A 14,812-nucleotide genomic window follows, 5' to 3' on the forward strand; every position below is an offset into this window, starting at 1 on the left:
ACCGCAAGAATGCCGCCACCATTCATTGAAGACGACTCGGACCCTGACTCGATCTCGATCCACTCGACCGAGCCCAGCGACGTGGAGCAAGAATACGATGTAGAGAAGATCCTCGCCGAGGAGCCGAACGAGGACGGCGTCATGCACTACCTGGTCAAATGGGAGGGCTACCCGCTGCACCGCTCCAGCTGGGAGCCGGAGGAGAACCTGCTCTCAGACGCGATCATGGCCAAGTGGCTTAAGGAGAAAGATGCCGTTGCCACGGGCGATTTGGAAGCGTTCGATTTGGACCGTTTCCACGAGGCTTATGAGGACGCGGAGGAGTTGAAGGATGAGAGGAAGAGAAGAAGGGCGGAGAAGAGGAAGCGCTTGGGCATGACGTCGAGCAGCACCACTGCTAGTCTTAGTGACGCTGCTCGCGACGGTGCCTCGATCAAGGACGCGCCTGAAGGCTCGGAGGATGATGAGCCTGCTGTTTCTCCCCGCCAACGCGTGAAGACTGTTATCACGAAACGCAAAGGCGTGGCTCAGAAGGTTGCGCAGAGGGAGCGCCCAAGGGACTCCTCGGGCGAAGAGGGTCAGACCTACAGTGACACCGACAGCGTCGACTCACTCTTCGGCGAAAAGCGCTCGGCCGCGACGGGAGAGCCACTACCGTCCGCTTCAGCCACCTCTGCGCCCAAGGAAACGTCGTTGCCTTCCGCTTCATCCACCTCTCAACAACAAACAACGCCATCACTGTCCGATCCAACCGCAACCAACAACACCGTCCCACCTCGCGTTCCATACACAGGCGCCGCGCGTAAGAGCGCACCCTCCACTGGCTCGCAAAACACGCAGGTCTGTTACCCGGGGCCCAGCGACGCCGCGAAAGCTTTCTACGCGGCTGCCTTTATTGAAAGAAAGCGCAAGGCCGCCTTGGATCCATTCTTGAAGTTGACGTCCCAATCCCGGCCTGCCCGCAAGCAACAGGACGATCAAGGAGACATGAGATACCTCAGCTTGGCCGAAGAGAACAGGCCTCGCAGGCTCAAAAAGGAGCCGGTGCCAGATGCCAGCGTGCTCGCTTCTGTCGATCCCAACACGGGAACATGGACGCCGGCGGCTGGCTCCCCAGTAAACGAATCTCCACCGGCTGCTGTGGCGGAGCCGCAAAGGAGGCTGTCGCTTGCAGAGAAGCATGATGCCTTGCTGGGAGACAGCGCGTATGCGGCCAGCTCACTGAAGAGAAAATCAGCCCCGGCTGGTGATTCAGAGCCGCAGCCAATGCAGTCGACCTCCAAGCGCAACCAAGCCGCGCGCAGAGGTTCTGGGCCGGCTAGTGATCCAGAGCTGCCGCAAGTGCAGTCGACCTCCAAGCGCAATCAGACCGCGCGCAGAGATTCTGGACCGGCTAGTGATCCAGAGCTGCCGCAAGTGCAGTCGACCTCCAAGCGCAATCAACCCGCGCGCAGAGATTCTGGACCTTCACGACCGACCGCAACCCATGCTCCAGCAACCGCTGCCGCACCTAAGCCACGAACAAACCGCAAATCAAGTCAAACCAGCACTTCTACTGGAGCATTTCACAGCGCGTACGGTAGACGCGAGGCACCGGCGCCGGAAAGGCAAAGAAGCCCGTCCCCGCCATCCGACAACGATCGCAGACCCTCCTCACTCGTCGGCAATAATCAGCATCTGGCAAAGCAAAACCGCAAGACGTGCTGGGACTGGCGCAACGGTGTATGCGACAAGGCCAATGATGATTGCTTGTTTGCTCACTTCTACATCACCTGTCCTCATTGGCAAAAGGGTAATTGCCGCAATTCAGAGGCCGAATGCGATTACGAACACCGTGAGACTGGACATGAACTGAATGCCAGTGGGACGGGGCCTGTTACCACGAAGCCACAGCAACAGCAACCGCGTCGCACGTCGGGCATGAGCCCGGGCGAGGTTGCCTCGCCGCAAGAGGCTGTTGCAGCGAACGGACAGTCAGGGCGTCGCCTCACCATGAAAGATATAGTATGTCCTCACTGGAAGAAAGGCCGCTGCAAGTTCACTGCATATACCTGTAAATTCTCGCATCACGACACTGGCAAGGAAATCGCCTGTCCGTACTGGCTGGATGGCTACTGCAACAGAAGCGAGCGCAATTGCATGTATGTCCATCGCGACACGGGCTTCTCCACCGGCAAGAGCAGTAGTGGAGTTTTCTCCACCAGCGGTGCCAGCGCGGATCTGGCGAAGGGTGTAAGTGCGCAGTCCACTACTCCCGTGCAGCCTCGCACTGGCAGCTCTGCGTTCAGTCCTCGGAGCATGTCACAGGATGTTCCAACGGTCTCGGTCGTGAACAACAACAGTAGAAGATCTTCCAAATACGATCAGGGAGTTGTTACCGCCGGAAGTACAGTCGCAGAAGTGGCGAAGGGCGCAAATGCGCAATCGACTCCCCCGGTTCAGCGCTCCACCAGCAGCTCTGCGTTCGGTCCTCGGGGCATATCACAGGATGATCCAACGGTCGTGCACACCAGCACCGGAGCATCGCCTGCTGAAGGAGAACCGCGTTCTAGCACGTCCGTGTCTGGCACGCCCGCTACACGTCCGCCCGTCTTTTCGGACAAGCTCACCCTGGCTTTCGACTACCCAACGGGTAAGTTTGAGACCGCCGTAGAGCTGACCTGCGATACGAAAGAAGACTGCACAACTCTCATGAACACTCTGGGTTCTCCCTGCCGCCTCAAATTGGCGAAGGTGATAACCGCCGCGGAGCTGCAGAAGCTCACGAGCGTGCTTGAGAAAGGCGCGACTCTCCCGAGCGGGCAGATCTCAGCCGATGATGCGCAAAAGGGCCAAGTCGAGAAGTTCGCGGCTACGTGCAAGTCGAACGTCTCCTGTGGCGTCGCACAGGAACCGTCATTCACCCTGTTAGTGGTCCCTTCCGGAGCGCCGGAGTGGGAATTCCTCCGCAGTGCAAACGTTACGGCCAGTCTGAAGCAGCCACTGGGGTTCAAGCTGCTACCACCCCTGCCAACGAACAGCAAAAACGATCCGAAAGCGGCTTCGCCAGATGCACCCCATAGTACTACTCCCCACGAGTCTGTGACGAGCCCTGTCGATCCTATGGAGCTCGAAGTAGACGATATGCTCGGTCAACACGATACAAGGGCTTTCGTAATGATCCCACCGAACCCACTTCCGGAATACTGGCACATGCTTAAGGTCTTGAAGAGCCGAAAGAACTTGAAGGTGGTGCAATCGCAAGACTTGAATGATTGGAGCAAATGGTTGGACGACGACCACAGATCGGCCTTGGTCGTCATACCTCTTGAGATCAAGCTGTATCACATCCCTCGACTGGCCGAAGTTCTCCACAAGAGACCCGCCTATCACGTTTGGTGCGCCGGGTTCAACGAATGGCTAGCACGTTGGGAGCGACGCGAGCCGAAGTTCGAGTGCCAGCAACTATTCCTCTCCGGCGATGCGGTCTTCATCTCTGACGATGTCATTCTCCAAACGCCGGACAAAGCACTCGCCATCATCGATGTCGTCAAGCGCATGAACGCTGGCAAGCCACGTGGAGCCGCCAGGTGCAAAGTCGCCGCTCGGCCCGGGATCAGATCCTGGCTCTTTGAGCTCGTCAAGACGATGAGCGGAGAACCCGAGAACGAAGACAAAAGATGGGTGAGCTTGTGGGAGGCCGTCGACGACCTCTGCCCCCTGGAGCTGCGGTGTAAGCTCTGGCCAGAAAACCCCTCGGAAGCCGCAGACATCATCTCCGTGGCTCCGGAGTCGATGAGTCCTTTCGCGGAGCTGGCGGTAAAGAAGCCAGACGAGGCGACGGATTCCGCCGTCAACTGGTTCGCCGGCTGGGCTTTCATGAACTCGGACAAGTTCCGCCGCTTCACCATCTGCCATCAAGTGCCTGGCACGGGCACGAAGACTGTCGACGCCGACTTCAACACTGTCATAGTGGGAGCTGAGTCGGACCCGCGCAAATGGGCCAATGAGTATCCCTACGTCGCGGTCATGACGCCGGATGATTGGCTCAAGGAGCAGAGGGAGAAGGCGAGCATGAAGAAGAAGTGATGTGAAGACATTGGACAATGCTCAAAAAGCCTCATCGGCTCAGGGAGCAGAGAACAAAAAAAAAACCGAGCGTGGCGAATGGTAAGTGATGTGAGGACATTGGACAAAGCTCGCAAGGCCTCACTGGCTCAGGCAGCAGAGAGAGAAATCGAACATGGCGAATGAGAAATCAGGCGAGGACTGGACAATGCTCGAAAAGCCTCATTGGCTCAAGGAGCAGAGAAAAAAAAAAAAAAAAAAAAAAAAAAAAAAAAAAAAGGCGAGCGTGGCGAATGATAAGTGAAATGAGGACGTTGGACGTGCTCGAAAAGCCGTTCTGTGGCTGTAATTCACGTCTTCGATAGTGAGGTAGTAAAATCGTGAGCGAGAATCCGCTCGAGAAAAAAAAGTCTCAATGACTGTCATGGTCCTCATGCTTGATGCCATCTAGATCTATGTTTTCGTCGCCCATTACCGTTGTTCATTGCCAGAATCGTAAACCCAACGAAACTTCGCCTCCGTCAACATTAAGCGAGCAATCTGCTCTCTCGTTCCCCCTTACCATCGCAATCGCATCAACACCACCTACTGCATCTGCAACCTGACCGCCCTCCCCACCGCCACCTCCAACGACTCCACCCCCTCCTCCATCCCCACGACCCCATTGTCCCTCTCCTTCTCGTACAGCGTCCCGCCCTCCGTCCAAATCCTTCTCAAACTCAATGGCACCGCTCGCGCCTCGCCCCGCGCCCACGCCTCCTTCTCCAACCGCTTCAGCGCCGGCAAGTCCGTCACGCTCACTTCCCACTTCTCGCCGCCGCTCTGCCGCTCAAATTCTGCGAGGATCTCCGCCGGCGTCGTCGTGAAGCTGTTGCAGAGCAGCGCGCGGTTCTTGCTCTCTACGGGATGTAGCAGGGCTGCGACTACGAGTTGGCCCACGTCGCGCATGGTTGTGAGGTTGATCTGCGCCGCCGGGTCGCCAAGCAGCACGGCGCGCTTGCGGCGCACGTCGAAGGACCCGCCTGCTTCGTTCTCGGGCGAAGAAGCAGACAAGTACAGCCCGCGGTCCGCGTCCGCGTAGGGTCCTGTGACGAGGTACGTGTACTCGAGGTCCTTGGTCTCCGTCAGGGCGGCGCGCACGCGCAGCTTGGCCTGGTGCGGCAGCTCCGCGGCGCTGGCGGCATTGTGCACGACGTCGGTGCCGTACTCGGAGGGGAAGAAGCGGCGCACGTCCGGGTGGCGGTCGGCGAGGGCGACGAGCTGCAGCTGCGCGGCGATGACGGCGCGCCCGACGCAGGAGACGACGGTGTCGATGCCGGTGAGGGCTTCGCGCACGTCGTCGGCCAGGTGGATGTCGCCGACGATGATCTCGACGCCTTGCGCGCGGAGGCCGTCGACGAAGGCGGACTTGGTGAAGATTGTGTTGGCCGAGGTGAAGAGGGCGATGCGGTTGAAGTGCTGGCGGGCGGCGACGATGGCGTTGCTGATGTGTTCGCCGATCAGGCCGGTGCCGCCGATTATGAGGATGTTGGAGGTGGTGGTCATTGTTTTGGAGGTTTGTCGGTGAGGTGAGGTGGGGTTTTGTGGGGTTGTGGGTTGTGGGTTAGTGAGGTGTGTTTGGTGGAGGTGCTGTCTACGCTGTGGAGTAGACTGGAGGGCTCAAGTTGGCATCATAATCACTTTGCAGAGGGTTGAGAGAACTGTCGTGAGAGGGCAGTTTGACAAACAGAACATGGAGAGACCACATGTTTGCGGTGGTGTTATTATTATTCCGGTGAATCAATGGCAGGCAGGCGGTCCCAAGTCCCCCGCCAATGAACGAAGACGTCGGCCAAGCGTGGCCGAACACGTTGTCTCCACCCGCCGCTCTCCGCCAACCGCCCTGCCCCACCGCAAAACCTGGGGTGACTGCAACAAGATGCCTTGCTGCTCAGCTCGCATCGGACGATCACGGGGAGAAGCAATTGCTTTGGTGATCAATGCTGTCAATTGGGCCGTTATCTGCAGAGAGAAGAATGCCATCCTGGCTCCCGTGATCGGCCACCCATCTTGAAGCAACCCGGTGCGTTCCGTCTTCTCGGTGCATGCTGCACACGGGCGGTATAGACCTGCAGACTTGGAGGGTATGGATTACACATTTGTGTCTCAATTCTCGGGAGATGGCCCTAAACGCCGCCGATTAGCGAAGGCATGCGACGCCTGTCGGTCCCGCAAAGTACGCAATGTCTCTTCAAGTTTTTCAACATCACAGCTGACACCTATCAGAAACGATGCGTTCACTTCGCCGTGGAAAGGAAGACAAACCGCAACGATGACAACTCACCCGCTGGAAACGGCACAAGGCATCACTCGAGCACGGAAAACACCTCCCCAGCCTTCTCCGGCGACAATGCCACGCCACGCAGCCTGACTAATGGCACCGCGCAAAGCAATGGCCGGAAAGGCACTCAGAGGCGCATGTCTCTCTCCGCGCTGATGGACTCGACCGCCCAGCGATTCATCAGCGACCTGCACCCTGAAGCCGGCTTCTTCGAGCGCAACTCGTCCGACCCGCGGCATCCCTGTGCTAAGGCGACGGCGAATGTGGGCGTCTGGGTCGACAAGCACGAGTGGGACGAGCTCATCAGGCAGAGAGATGCTGCGTATGCCAGCGGCAGAGGCGATGCACCGGCTGGGTCCTCTGCTGGTGGACGGTCAACTCTGCCCAAGCCCCAAGCCTCGCAGATGGACGGGTTGGTCGATGTGTATTTCCGCAAGCTACATCCTATTCTACCCTTCATCGACGAGCTGGAGTTCCGAGAAGCTTACGCCGCAGGCGTTGTGCCTGAGCCATACGTGCACGCTATCTGCCTAGTAGCCGCGAAGGACACCGAAGCGGAGCCTTTCTTGCGCCATACCGACTCCAACACTCCAATCGCGCCCCGAGAGTTCTGCAGCAGCCTACAGCAATCGGTCAAGCAGGCCCTCGCAACATCCTCCAAATACGACCGCCTCACCCTCATCCGCATGAACGCCCTGATGTCCTTCCACATCGAAGGCCCCGAAGGCGCCGAGGACGCCTCCCTCTTTGTAACCCAAGCAATGCACCACTGCCAAACCCTCGGCCTCCACCTCGGCCAGCAATCCAGCCTGCCAACCCGCAGCACGCGGCCGATGAAACTCCTCTTCTGGGTCATCTGGACGCTCGACCGCTTCAACGCCGCCATCAACGGCCGGCCCATCATCATGGCCGACCACGACATCGCCATCGAGCCCATCGAGCCCAACGAAAGCGCCTTCCCGGCCTTCGAGATCTTGCTGCGCATCGCCCACATCATGAACGACGTCATCAGCTTCTACCGGCCTGGCAACCCGCCGACAGTCACAGGCTGGGAGCACGCCTTCCCCGCCTTCGAAGACCTCCTCACCGACCTCCACGGCTGGTCCCTCCCGCCACCCCTCCTCGCAACCCTGCACATCGCCTACCTCGCCACGGCAATCCTCTCCCACCGCTCCAGCTCCAAACCCCCCGCCCACCCCACAACCCCAACCCCAACCCCAACACCCACCCGCCCCCCCTCCCACACCCGCCAAACCCTCTCCGCAATCCACCTCACGCGCCTCACCACCCCCTCCCGCCTACCGACGCTCCACGCCCTCCCCATTCTCCCCTACGCCATCTCCCTCGCGCTCTCCGTCGCCTACCAGCGCCTGCGCCAAGACGCCCTCCGGCACGCGCAGGAAGACGCGCGCGCGGACTTCGAGGCCTGCTGCGCTTCCCTGCGCGCTCTGCGGCCCGCCTGGAGCTCCGCGGACGCGATGGCGGGGCTGGCGGAGAAGGTGCTGGGGGAGCTGAGGAGGGCTCCTGTGGGCGTTGGAGATGGGGTGGGGGCGGGGAAGGAGGGCAGGGTGCTGGCGGGGTTCGCGAATGCGTGTAGGGATTCGGGGGAGCCGGTTGTGGATGGGAGGAGGAATGGGGTGGCCGAGGGGGAAGGGGAGGGGGTGCTGGGGGATGGGTTGGTTGGGGGCGCGGAGGAGGGGTTGGGGTTGCTTGAGGGGGGTGCGCAGGGGCAGGGCCAAGGCCAGGGGCTGTTTGAGGGGATCGATGATATTTTCGGGACGTATTTGGACCCGAACTATCCGGTGAATTTGGAGGATTTGGCGTTTTTGGATGATTTGGGGGGTGGGGAGTGGGCGGCGCCGCCGTCGGGGGTGTGATGGGGAGGGAAGGGGGGGTTTCCGTGGGTTGTGAGAATCGTCGTGCGTGCGATGGGGTAGAGATTTGTGGAGGAAGGAGATGGTGAGGACTCGTGAAGGCAATGAGGGAAGTACCTCCTGCTGTACTTACTAAATTCTCAAGTATCTTACCGAAGCCGGAAAACTGCTGTGAACATTGAGCGAGTTGGACAATCTCGCTGGCGCGGCGCTGTACGGATGCCAGTACTATCAGCGAAGCGAGATCGAGAGGTCGAAGTGCCAGAGAGAGAGAGAGATCGGATACGCCGAAGCGGGCTGATGTCGCCTTCAAGGGTCTACGCCAAGACTCTCAAGTCCTTGCACTCCCTACCGACTGCGGATAGCCAGAAGCTTGAGCCAGTGAGAAGATACCTTGAATCAGCTACTTACGGGTTCAAGAAGAAGTGAACATCTCGCGCGCGGGTATCATGGAGAAAACCATTACCAAACCCCACACAGTCGCAGAAACAGTCGAGAAGTCGGAAGCGACTTCCAGCGGCAAGATGTTCCATCTTCGCGCTCAGATCATCGCAATCCATCCTGGAAGCATATGCTTATCCAAAAACTAGAAAAACAACAGGCTGCTGTCGCCCTAGAAAATGCAATGTCTGCTGTTTTCTTTCTCCCTCGCGCATCAAGCTGTCCATGTATTCACATCCCTACCTTCTGCGATGCCACCTGTCTCTGTTGCGCCACTGGAGGCAGCGCGCGGGCTGTAGTTTTTCTCACGCGTGTAAAGCGGAATCTTCAGTAGGAGGATAGTCCGGTTTCCAGAAATGTCCTGGCGATCTGACTTCGTTTTGGTATCGGCGTGGACGATGTCGGGTTCGGACCGGAGCATTGCCCGTGGAAACGTGCTGATAAGTCGCATTCACGGCCTTGGAGTGAGGACGGAAACTGATTGCGCTGCCATTCTGGACTCTGGTGGCTGATCAGGCGCGTCGCATCATTATCGAAGCGGTAGGTGTGATCGGAGCGTAGCGCAAATGGTCTGTCCATGCAACAACGTTGCTCTGTTTTTCTTCAAGATCCAGGGTTGCAAATTGCAACGACCTTTTCGCCGAATGTGTTCATTGTTTCTTCGCATCGCAGTGGCGTGAATGAGACATGGATTCGGGCAGTCTAGGTTCAATGATCAATTTCGCGTGGCGTGAGTGCGTTCCTCAACAAACCAAAGGGAAGAACAGAGCAAGGAAAGACGTCAGATGCTTCCTACCAGTTTGGGCGAGTCTCTTTGTCGCCGCCGCCGCCACGTCGCCGCAATCGCAATGCTAGGTAGCTACGCACGCGTGCGATCTCGCAGACGGATGCAGCATTGCAGACGTGACTGCTGAGCCCTAAGGCAGGCAATGCTCATGCCCTGCACCTTCCTTCCGCGCGAAACGAGCGGCGGACCGCGGACTCGGCGCTTCTTCTGAACAGAACGAGAAAAATGCCGCACGACTGGTAAGGTAAGGCGTTCTCGCGGACGGCAATTGTCAAGGTGTCCAGAAGACAGTAAGTTACGATGGAGACGAGACGACAAGAGAGTGGATGGCTTGCGGCGACAGTGCGGCAAGGGGCGCGAGAAGTACGGCAGCGAGATCCACGGTGTGTGTTCGGACAATGATGCTCCGCGGCGGGAAGAGTAAACAGCTCGATTTCGATGGTGCATGTATGTAGTATGTAGTAGCGAGACTCAGGGGGTCCGGCGGGAAGGATTGAGGGTGCAGGAAGGGAAGCGAAGGGAAGAATGGCGGGATGTTTGCGGACTTTGTGAGCGCGCGAAGGAAGATCGCTGGTTTTGATTGATGGATTGGTTGGCTGGATTGAAAACGGAAAAGGCTTCCGATGCACCGAAGGCGTGTCAGGCGTGTCAGGGCTCTGGAATGGGAGGAAAGTTCCCGCGCCCACCCAGGATGATTAGAGTTGGCGGGGAAGGGCTGGCTGGGCGTGGAGAGCGAGTGGCTGCGCTTGCCGGGCGGAGAGCTTGGGTGCAGTAGCTGGATGATAGCTCTACTACTGAGAAGCTGCATTGCGGTATAGCTCAAAAATGTGCTTTGCAATGGTGATTTCTACAGCTATACCATGCTCCTCTGCGCGCTGTGAAGATGTCCTTCCTCCACCCCGACCACCTGGATGGCCGCGGATGGGCTGTGACGACGCCATGATGGGTCCTTACATCACTCCCTCGCCCGACGCGCCCGGCAATTGTGGCGCCAGCTTTCCCCAGACTCGCCGCTGCGGCTCAAGCTCCGACCCGGCGCGCAGCACTCGTCAAGCCTCGACTATCACCATCCGCTCCAACCCTTCAAGCCTCGCGCAGCTTCCGCAATATCTCCACCCTGCCCTGTCTCGCCTGCTGGTGCTGCCTCTCCCTCGCAGACCGGCATCCCTCCTGCGGCTACGGCGGCACGCGGCGGAAGCAGGGCACACGCCCGCCCTGACTGCCACGCGCGCGAAGACATGCACACCCCGCTCGCGCGAGACGATTGTGAGGCAGGGCCTGGACGCCTTGGGAATTGCCGAGCAGACGGGCGGCGCGTGTCGAGCGAGAGAGGAGCGCGATGCCAGCGAAGGCTGCTGGGCCGAGTGGGGTCGAGACGTCAGCTGGTCCGTCCGGTTCGCTCAGCCGTCCAATGCGTACGCGATTCAATGGACGGCGGAAGATCAGTGGTGGTGGCCGCAGCAGCAATGCGACCACACCGAGCCGGCGAGCACACGCCCCGAAGATGAGCGGCGGCCGGTTGCTTGCTCGCGTGCCTCGTTGGCGAACAGGCGACGCGCTCGCCCTCCACACGCCCGGCGAGGATGGACTGGCAGAGCAGAGACCGTAGTTATCGTTACCTAGCTCCTATCCATATCTGGCCGCGCACCCCACTGCTGATGCTGGCATCCACCGCCCAGCTCGCAGGTATAAGTAAAGAGCAGTGGCACGACGGCGATTGCTCGTCCTTCCCCTCACAACATCAGCCTCCCAAGCACCCAAGCGACCAAGCCAACACCGCGACATCCGCCCGTCCATCCACCCGCAGCACCGTCGCGCGTTTCACTCTGCCCTCCGCAGCCTCTCCACCGCCGCCGCTGATTTGACATCGCTATCCCCGCCCCTACCATAGCCGGTAAGAGATCCCCGCGTCATCTCGCCCGAAGCGGGCGTCTAGCACGACCAGCTGCCGGCCGCCTGCCACCCGCACGACCCTGGAGCTTTTGAGCTAACCCGATGACGGCTTGTCTAGGTAATCGCTCGATCACCTACATAACCACCGCCGGTCGTCCACCTTCACCAACTTCGCCTCCTCCTCACCACTCTTCATACAATCTCATTCACAATGGTATTTGCTCGCTCTGCCATCAACCTCGCCCGCCCGGCCGGCTCGCTGTTCGCTCAGCGCGCCGCGCCCCGCACTGCCTTCTCCCAACTCGGTGGGGTCAGAACGCTGACGGCCTCTTCCTCGCGACAGGGCAAGGTTCTGCTTTGTTTGTACGACGTAAGTCTTGAATTATCCCACTTCTCACTCACGGGCTCAACGGAGCTCCTGCAAGCTTCGAACAATCCATTGACACTTTCCTCCAGGGCAAGGAGCACGCCAAGCAAGAGCCTGGCCTCCTCGGTACCACAGAGAACGAGCTCGGTATCCGCAAATGGCTCGAGGACCAGGGCCACACCCTCGTCACCACCTCCGACAAGGAGGGTGAGAACAGCGTCTTCGAGAAGGAGATGGTTGACGCCGAGGTCATCATCACCACTCCGTAAGTCAATTCGCCTTTGCAATAAATCTCAATGGCACCTCAATGGTTGGCTTCCAGCTATAGGACCATTTAAAAAAAAAAAAGACACGGAACAAAAAAAAATGAAACAACAAAACACCCAACAAAACTAACACCACCACCAGCTTCCACCCCGGTTACCTCACCGCCGAGCGCCTGCGCAAGTGCAAGAACCTCAAGATCGCCGTCACCGCCGGCATCGGCTCCGACCACGTCGACCTGAACGTCGCCAACGAGACCAACGGCGGCATCACCGTCGCCGAGGTCACCGGCTCCAACGTCGTCTCCGTCGCCGAGCACGTCGTCATGACCATCCTCGCGCTCGTCCGCAACTTCGGCCCCGCCCGCGAGCAGATCGCCCGCGGCGACTGGGACGTGGCCGAGGCGGCCAAGAACGAGTTCGACCTCGAGGGCAAGGTCGTCGGTACCGTTGCCGTCGGCCGCATCGGCGAGCGCGTCCTCCGCCGCCTCAAGCCCTTCGACTGCAAGCAGCTGCTCTACTTCGACTACCAGCCTCTGTCCGCCGAGAAGGAGAAGGAGATCGGCTGCCGCCGCGTCGAGAGCCTCGAGGACATGCTCGCCCAGTGCGACGTCGTCACCATCAACTGCCCGCTGCACGAGAAGACCCGCGGCCTCTTCAACAAGGACCTCATCTCCAAGATGAAGCCTGGTATGCACCCACCCTCTCCAAGTCAGCCTTCATCATATCGAATGCTAACCCCTCCCCAGGCTCCTGGCTCGTCAACACCGCCCGCGGCGCCATCGTCGTCAAAGAAGACGTGGCCGCCGCGCTCGAGTCCGGCCAGCTCCGCGGCTACGGCGGCGACGTCTGGTTCCCGCAGCCGGCGCCCAAGGACCACCCGCTGCGCACCGCCAGCTACAAGGGCTGGGGCGGCAGCGCCGGCAACGCCACCGTCCCCCACATGTCCGGCACCAGCCTCGACGCCCAGAAGCGCTACGCCACCGGCACAAAGAACATCCTCCAGAGCTACTTCAGCGGCAAGCACGACTACAGGCCCGAGGACCTCATCGTGCATAAGGGCGATTACGCTACTAAGGCTTATGGGCAGAGGAAGTAGACGAGAGGGGCTAATGGAGAGGGATGGCTGGGATGTTCCGCATTATGATTTCCCCTGCGGGATGTTTGGCTGGCGTCGCTGGGAGGGAGACAGGAGACAAAGTGTAAGGTAGAAGAAGAAGGCTTAAGGAAAGAAAGGAAAGAAAGAGAGAAATGACACGAATGAACCCTTTTACACAATTCAATCTACTTGACTCAAATCTTTCCCCTATTTTCAACCCGCAAGTCGCGACTATATCGTATCGAACAACTCTCCTCGTCGCCTCGTCCTCCAACAGCCTTGCCATATTGTACTCGGAATAGACTCCGGTCCCCGAGCGCCAGACATCGCACCGTATTGTGCCCTTCCATGAACGAACGCTCCTCCCGTCCCCAAGCAAAGCAAAGCAAAGCAAAGCGCAAAAACCGCACCTTAGCGTACTGGAAATTCCCACCCGATGGAACAAAAGGCGTGTTTAGTCTGGGACCCAACCCAACCGAACCGTCTAGGTGCCAGGTACTGCTGCCCATCGCGCGCGAGATGAAATAACCCTAACCCCCTCTACCCCAGCCCTAACCCTACCAACCCTTTCTTGGGGTGGGGTGGGGTGCTGAGCACGTCTGAAGGCAGCCGGGTTGAGTGACAACGTCCGCTACGCGGCTTGCCTGGGATTGTTGGGAGGGGACATTTGCTGGCTCTTTAGAAGAGAGAGAGATAAGTGATTGAGATGTGCCCGTGTCGCAGCTGAGCTGTTGTCTCGTGGGATCGGAAGTTGTTGGTGTGAGGGGTTGAGGTTTAGGGAGCGGTCAGCCATGACTGATTGATCAGGTTGCAGCCGGAGCGGAACTGGTTGAAATTCCCGGCCAGAGAGGGCGAGGTGTAGTTTGTTTGTAGTCGGGCTGTCTATCTATCCATCTACAACATTCCCATTCCCATCCACCAGCACCAGAATGTAACCCGACCACGTCCCTACCCAGGGAAGTCGAGAGAGTAGTCGCTAGCTAGTAAGATAGTCTAGCAGCAAGAAAGAATAGCTCGATTTGGCTAAGCCACCCACCTAGACGACGTCAAAGATTGTTGCTCGTGCAAGGTTGGGGTCTGTGATGGTAAGGACGTCTCGTCATTCATTATTGTCGGACGGCGAACCTGCGTGTTTCGTGGACCCAGCAGCCCTCGAGAGGAATTCACTGGTTCCCAGTGGAGCAGAGAAGTGCTATACGTCGCTCGGAGGATGGATCTCAGATTCGACAGATCATCGGAGTCGAGCTTCCTCCCAGAAGCAATGGACGACGTTCGTCGGGCTCCGACAAATCATCATCGTCCGGCGAGCAACACGAGGGCGGTGATGTCCAGCGGCCTTCGTCACGAGCGAATCACGATGGACTTGGCACGCGGATGCCTGGAGCAAACGATCACGTATGCTTCCGAGCTCTTGTCAGGCGACTACGACCAGGCTGCTATTTCGACCACGGTATTCCTCATGTCTGTATTGGTGACTATCGATGACGCAGCTGCAGATGGTGGCAGTGAAGTATCCGATACGTTCCTACTGACGGGTCTACCAGACAGACCCGATGAGGATGGATGCTGCGGGATCGGAAGGCGCGGCAGTCGTGGCATGGAAGTCGTACAATGCTGCCTACTGGCGGCGAAGCTTTGAAGGACGGCATGTTGTTGTGCGTTGCCTTGCTAGTAAGGATAAAGGGAATGAGAATACGAGATCGAGGTTGTGGAACATAGAT

At 58.9% G+C, this 14,812-nt stretch overlaps 5 protein-coding genes across 5 annotated transcripts; 4 read left to right on the top strand and 1 right to left on the bottom strand.

Annotated features, from left to right (window-relative positions):
* Window positions 1-9: 9 nt before the first annotated feature.
* WHR41_06889 (uncharacterized protein) lies at window positions 10-4,068 on the top strand (the record flags this gene model as incomplete). Its single annotated transcript, XM_069375494.1, has 1 exon — window positions 10-4,068. One exon carries the CDS (start codon window positions 10-12, stop codon window positions 4,066-4,068), a length of 4,059 nt encoding a protein of 1,352 aa, XP_069227786.1.
* Window positions 4,069-4,632: 564 nt separating this feature from the next.
* WHR41_06890 (uncharacterized protein) lies at window positions 4,633-5,592 on the bottom strand (the record flags this gene model as incomplete). Its single annotated transcript, XM_069375495.1, has 1 exon — window positions 4,633-5,592. One exon carries the CDS (start codon window positions 5,590-5,592, stop codon window positions 4,633-4,635), a length of 960 nt encoding a protein of 319 aa, XP_069227767.1.
* A 385-nt stretch (window positions 5,593-5,977) lies between these two features.
* WHR41_06891 (uncharacterized protein) lies at window positions 5,978-8,244 on the top strand (the record flags this gene model as incomplete). Its single annotated transcript, XM_069375496.1, has 2 exons — window positions 5,978-6,262; window positions 6,313-8,244. Exons 1-2 carry the CDS (start codon window positions 6,173-6,175, stop codon window positions 8,242-8,244), a joined length of 2,022 nt encoding a protein of 673 aa, XP_069227841.1. The 5' UTR covers window positions 5,978-6,172.
* Window positions 8,245-11,032: 2,788 nt separating this feature from the next.
* Window positions 11,033-13,290, top strand: aciA (Formate dehydrogenase). The gene is made up of 5 exons (XM_069375497.1): window positions 11,033-11,363; window positions 11,481-11,732; window positions 11,819-11,994; window positions 12,138-12,682; window positions 12,742-13,290. The coding sequence occupies exons 2-5, from the start codon at window positions 11,574-11,576 to the stop codon at window positions 13,089-13,091; spliced, it is 1,230 nt and encodes a 409-aa protein (XP_069227840.1). The 5' UTR covers window positions 11,033-11,363; window positions 11,481-11,573; the 3' UTR covers window positions 13,092-13,290.
* A 1,011-nt stretch (window positions 13,291-14,301) lies between these two features.
* WHR41_06893 (uncharacterized protein) lies at window positions 14,302-14,730 on the top strand (the record flags this gene model as incomplete). Its single annotated transcript, XM_069375498.1, has 1 exon — window positions 14,302-14,730. One exon carries the CDS (start codon window positions 14,302-14,304, stop codon window positions 14,728-14,730), a length of 429 nt encoding a protein of 142 aa, XP_069227839.1.
* Between the last annotated feature and the right edge of the window lie 82 nt (window positions 14,731-14,812).

This window comes from Cladosporium halotolerans (assembly GCF_011745625.1).
Source record: "Cladosporium halotolerans strain TM138-S3 chromosome Unknown Sca24, whole genome shotgun sequence".
Taxonomy (NCBI): Eukaryota; Fungi; Ascomycota; class Dothideomycetes; order Cladosporiales; family Cladosporiaceae; genus Cladosporium; species Cladosporium halotolerans.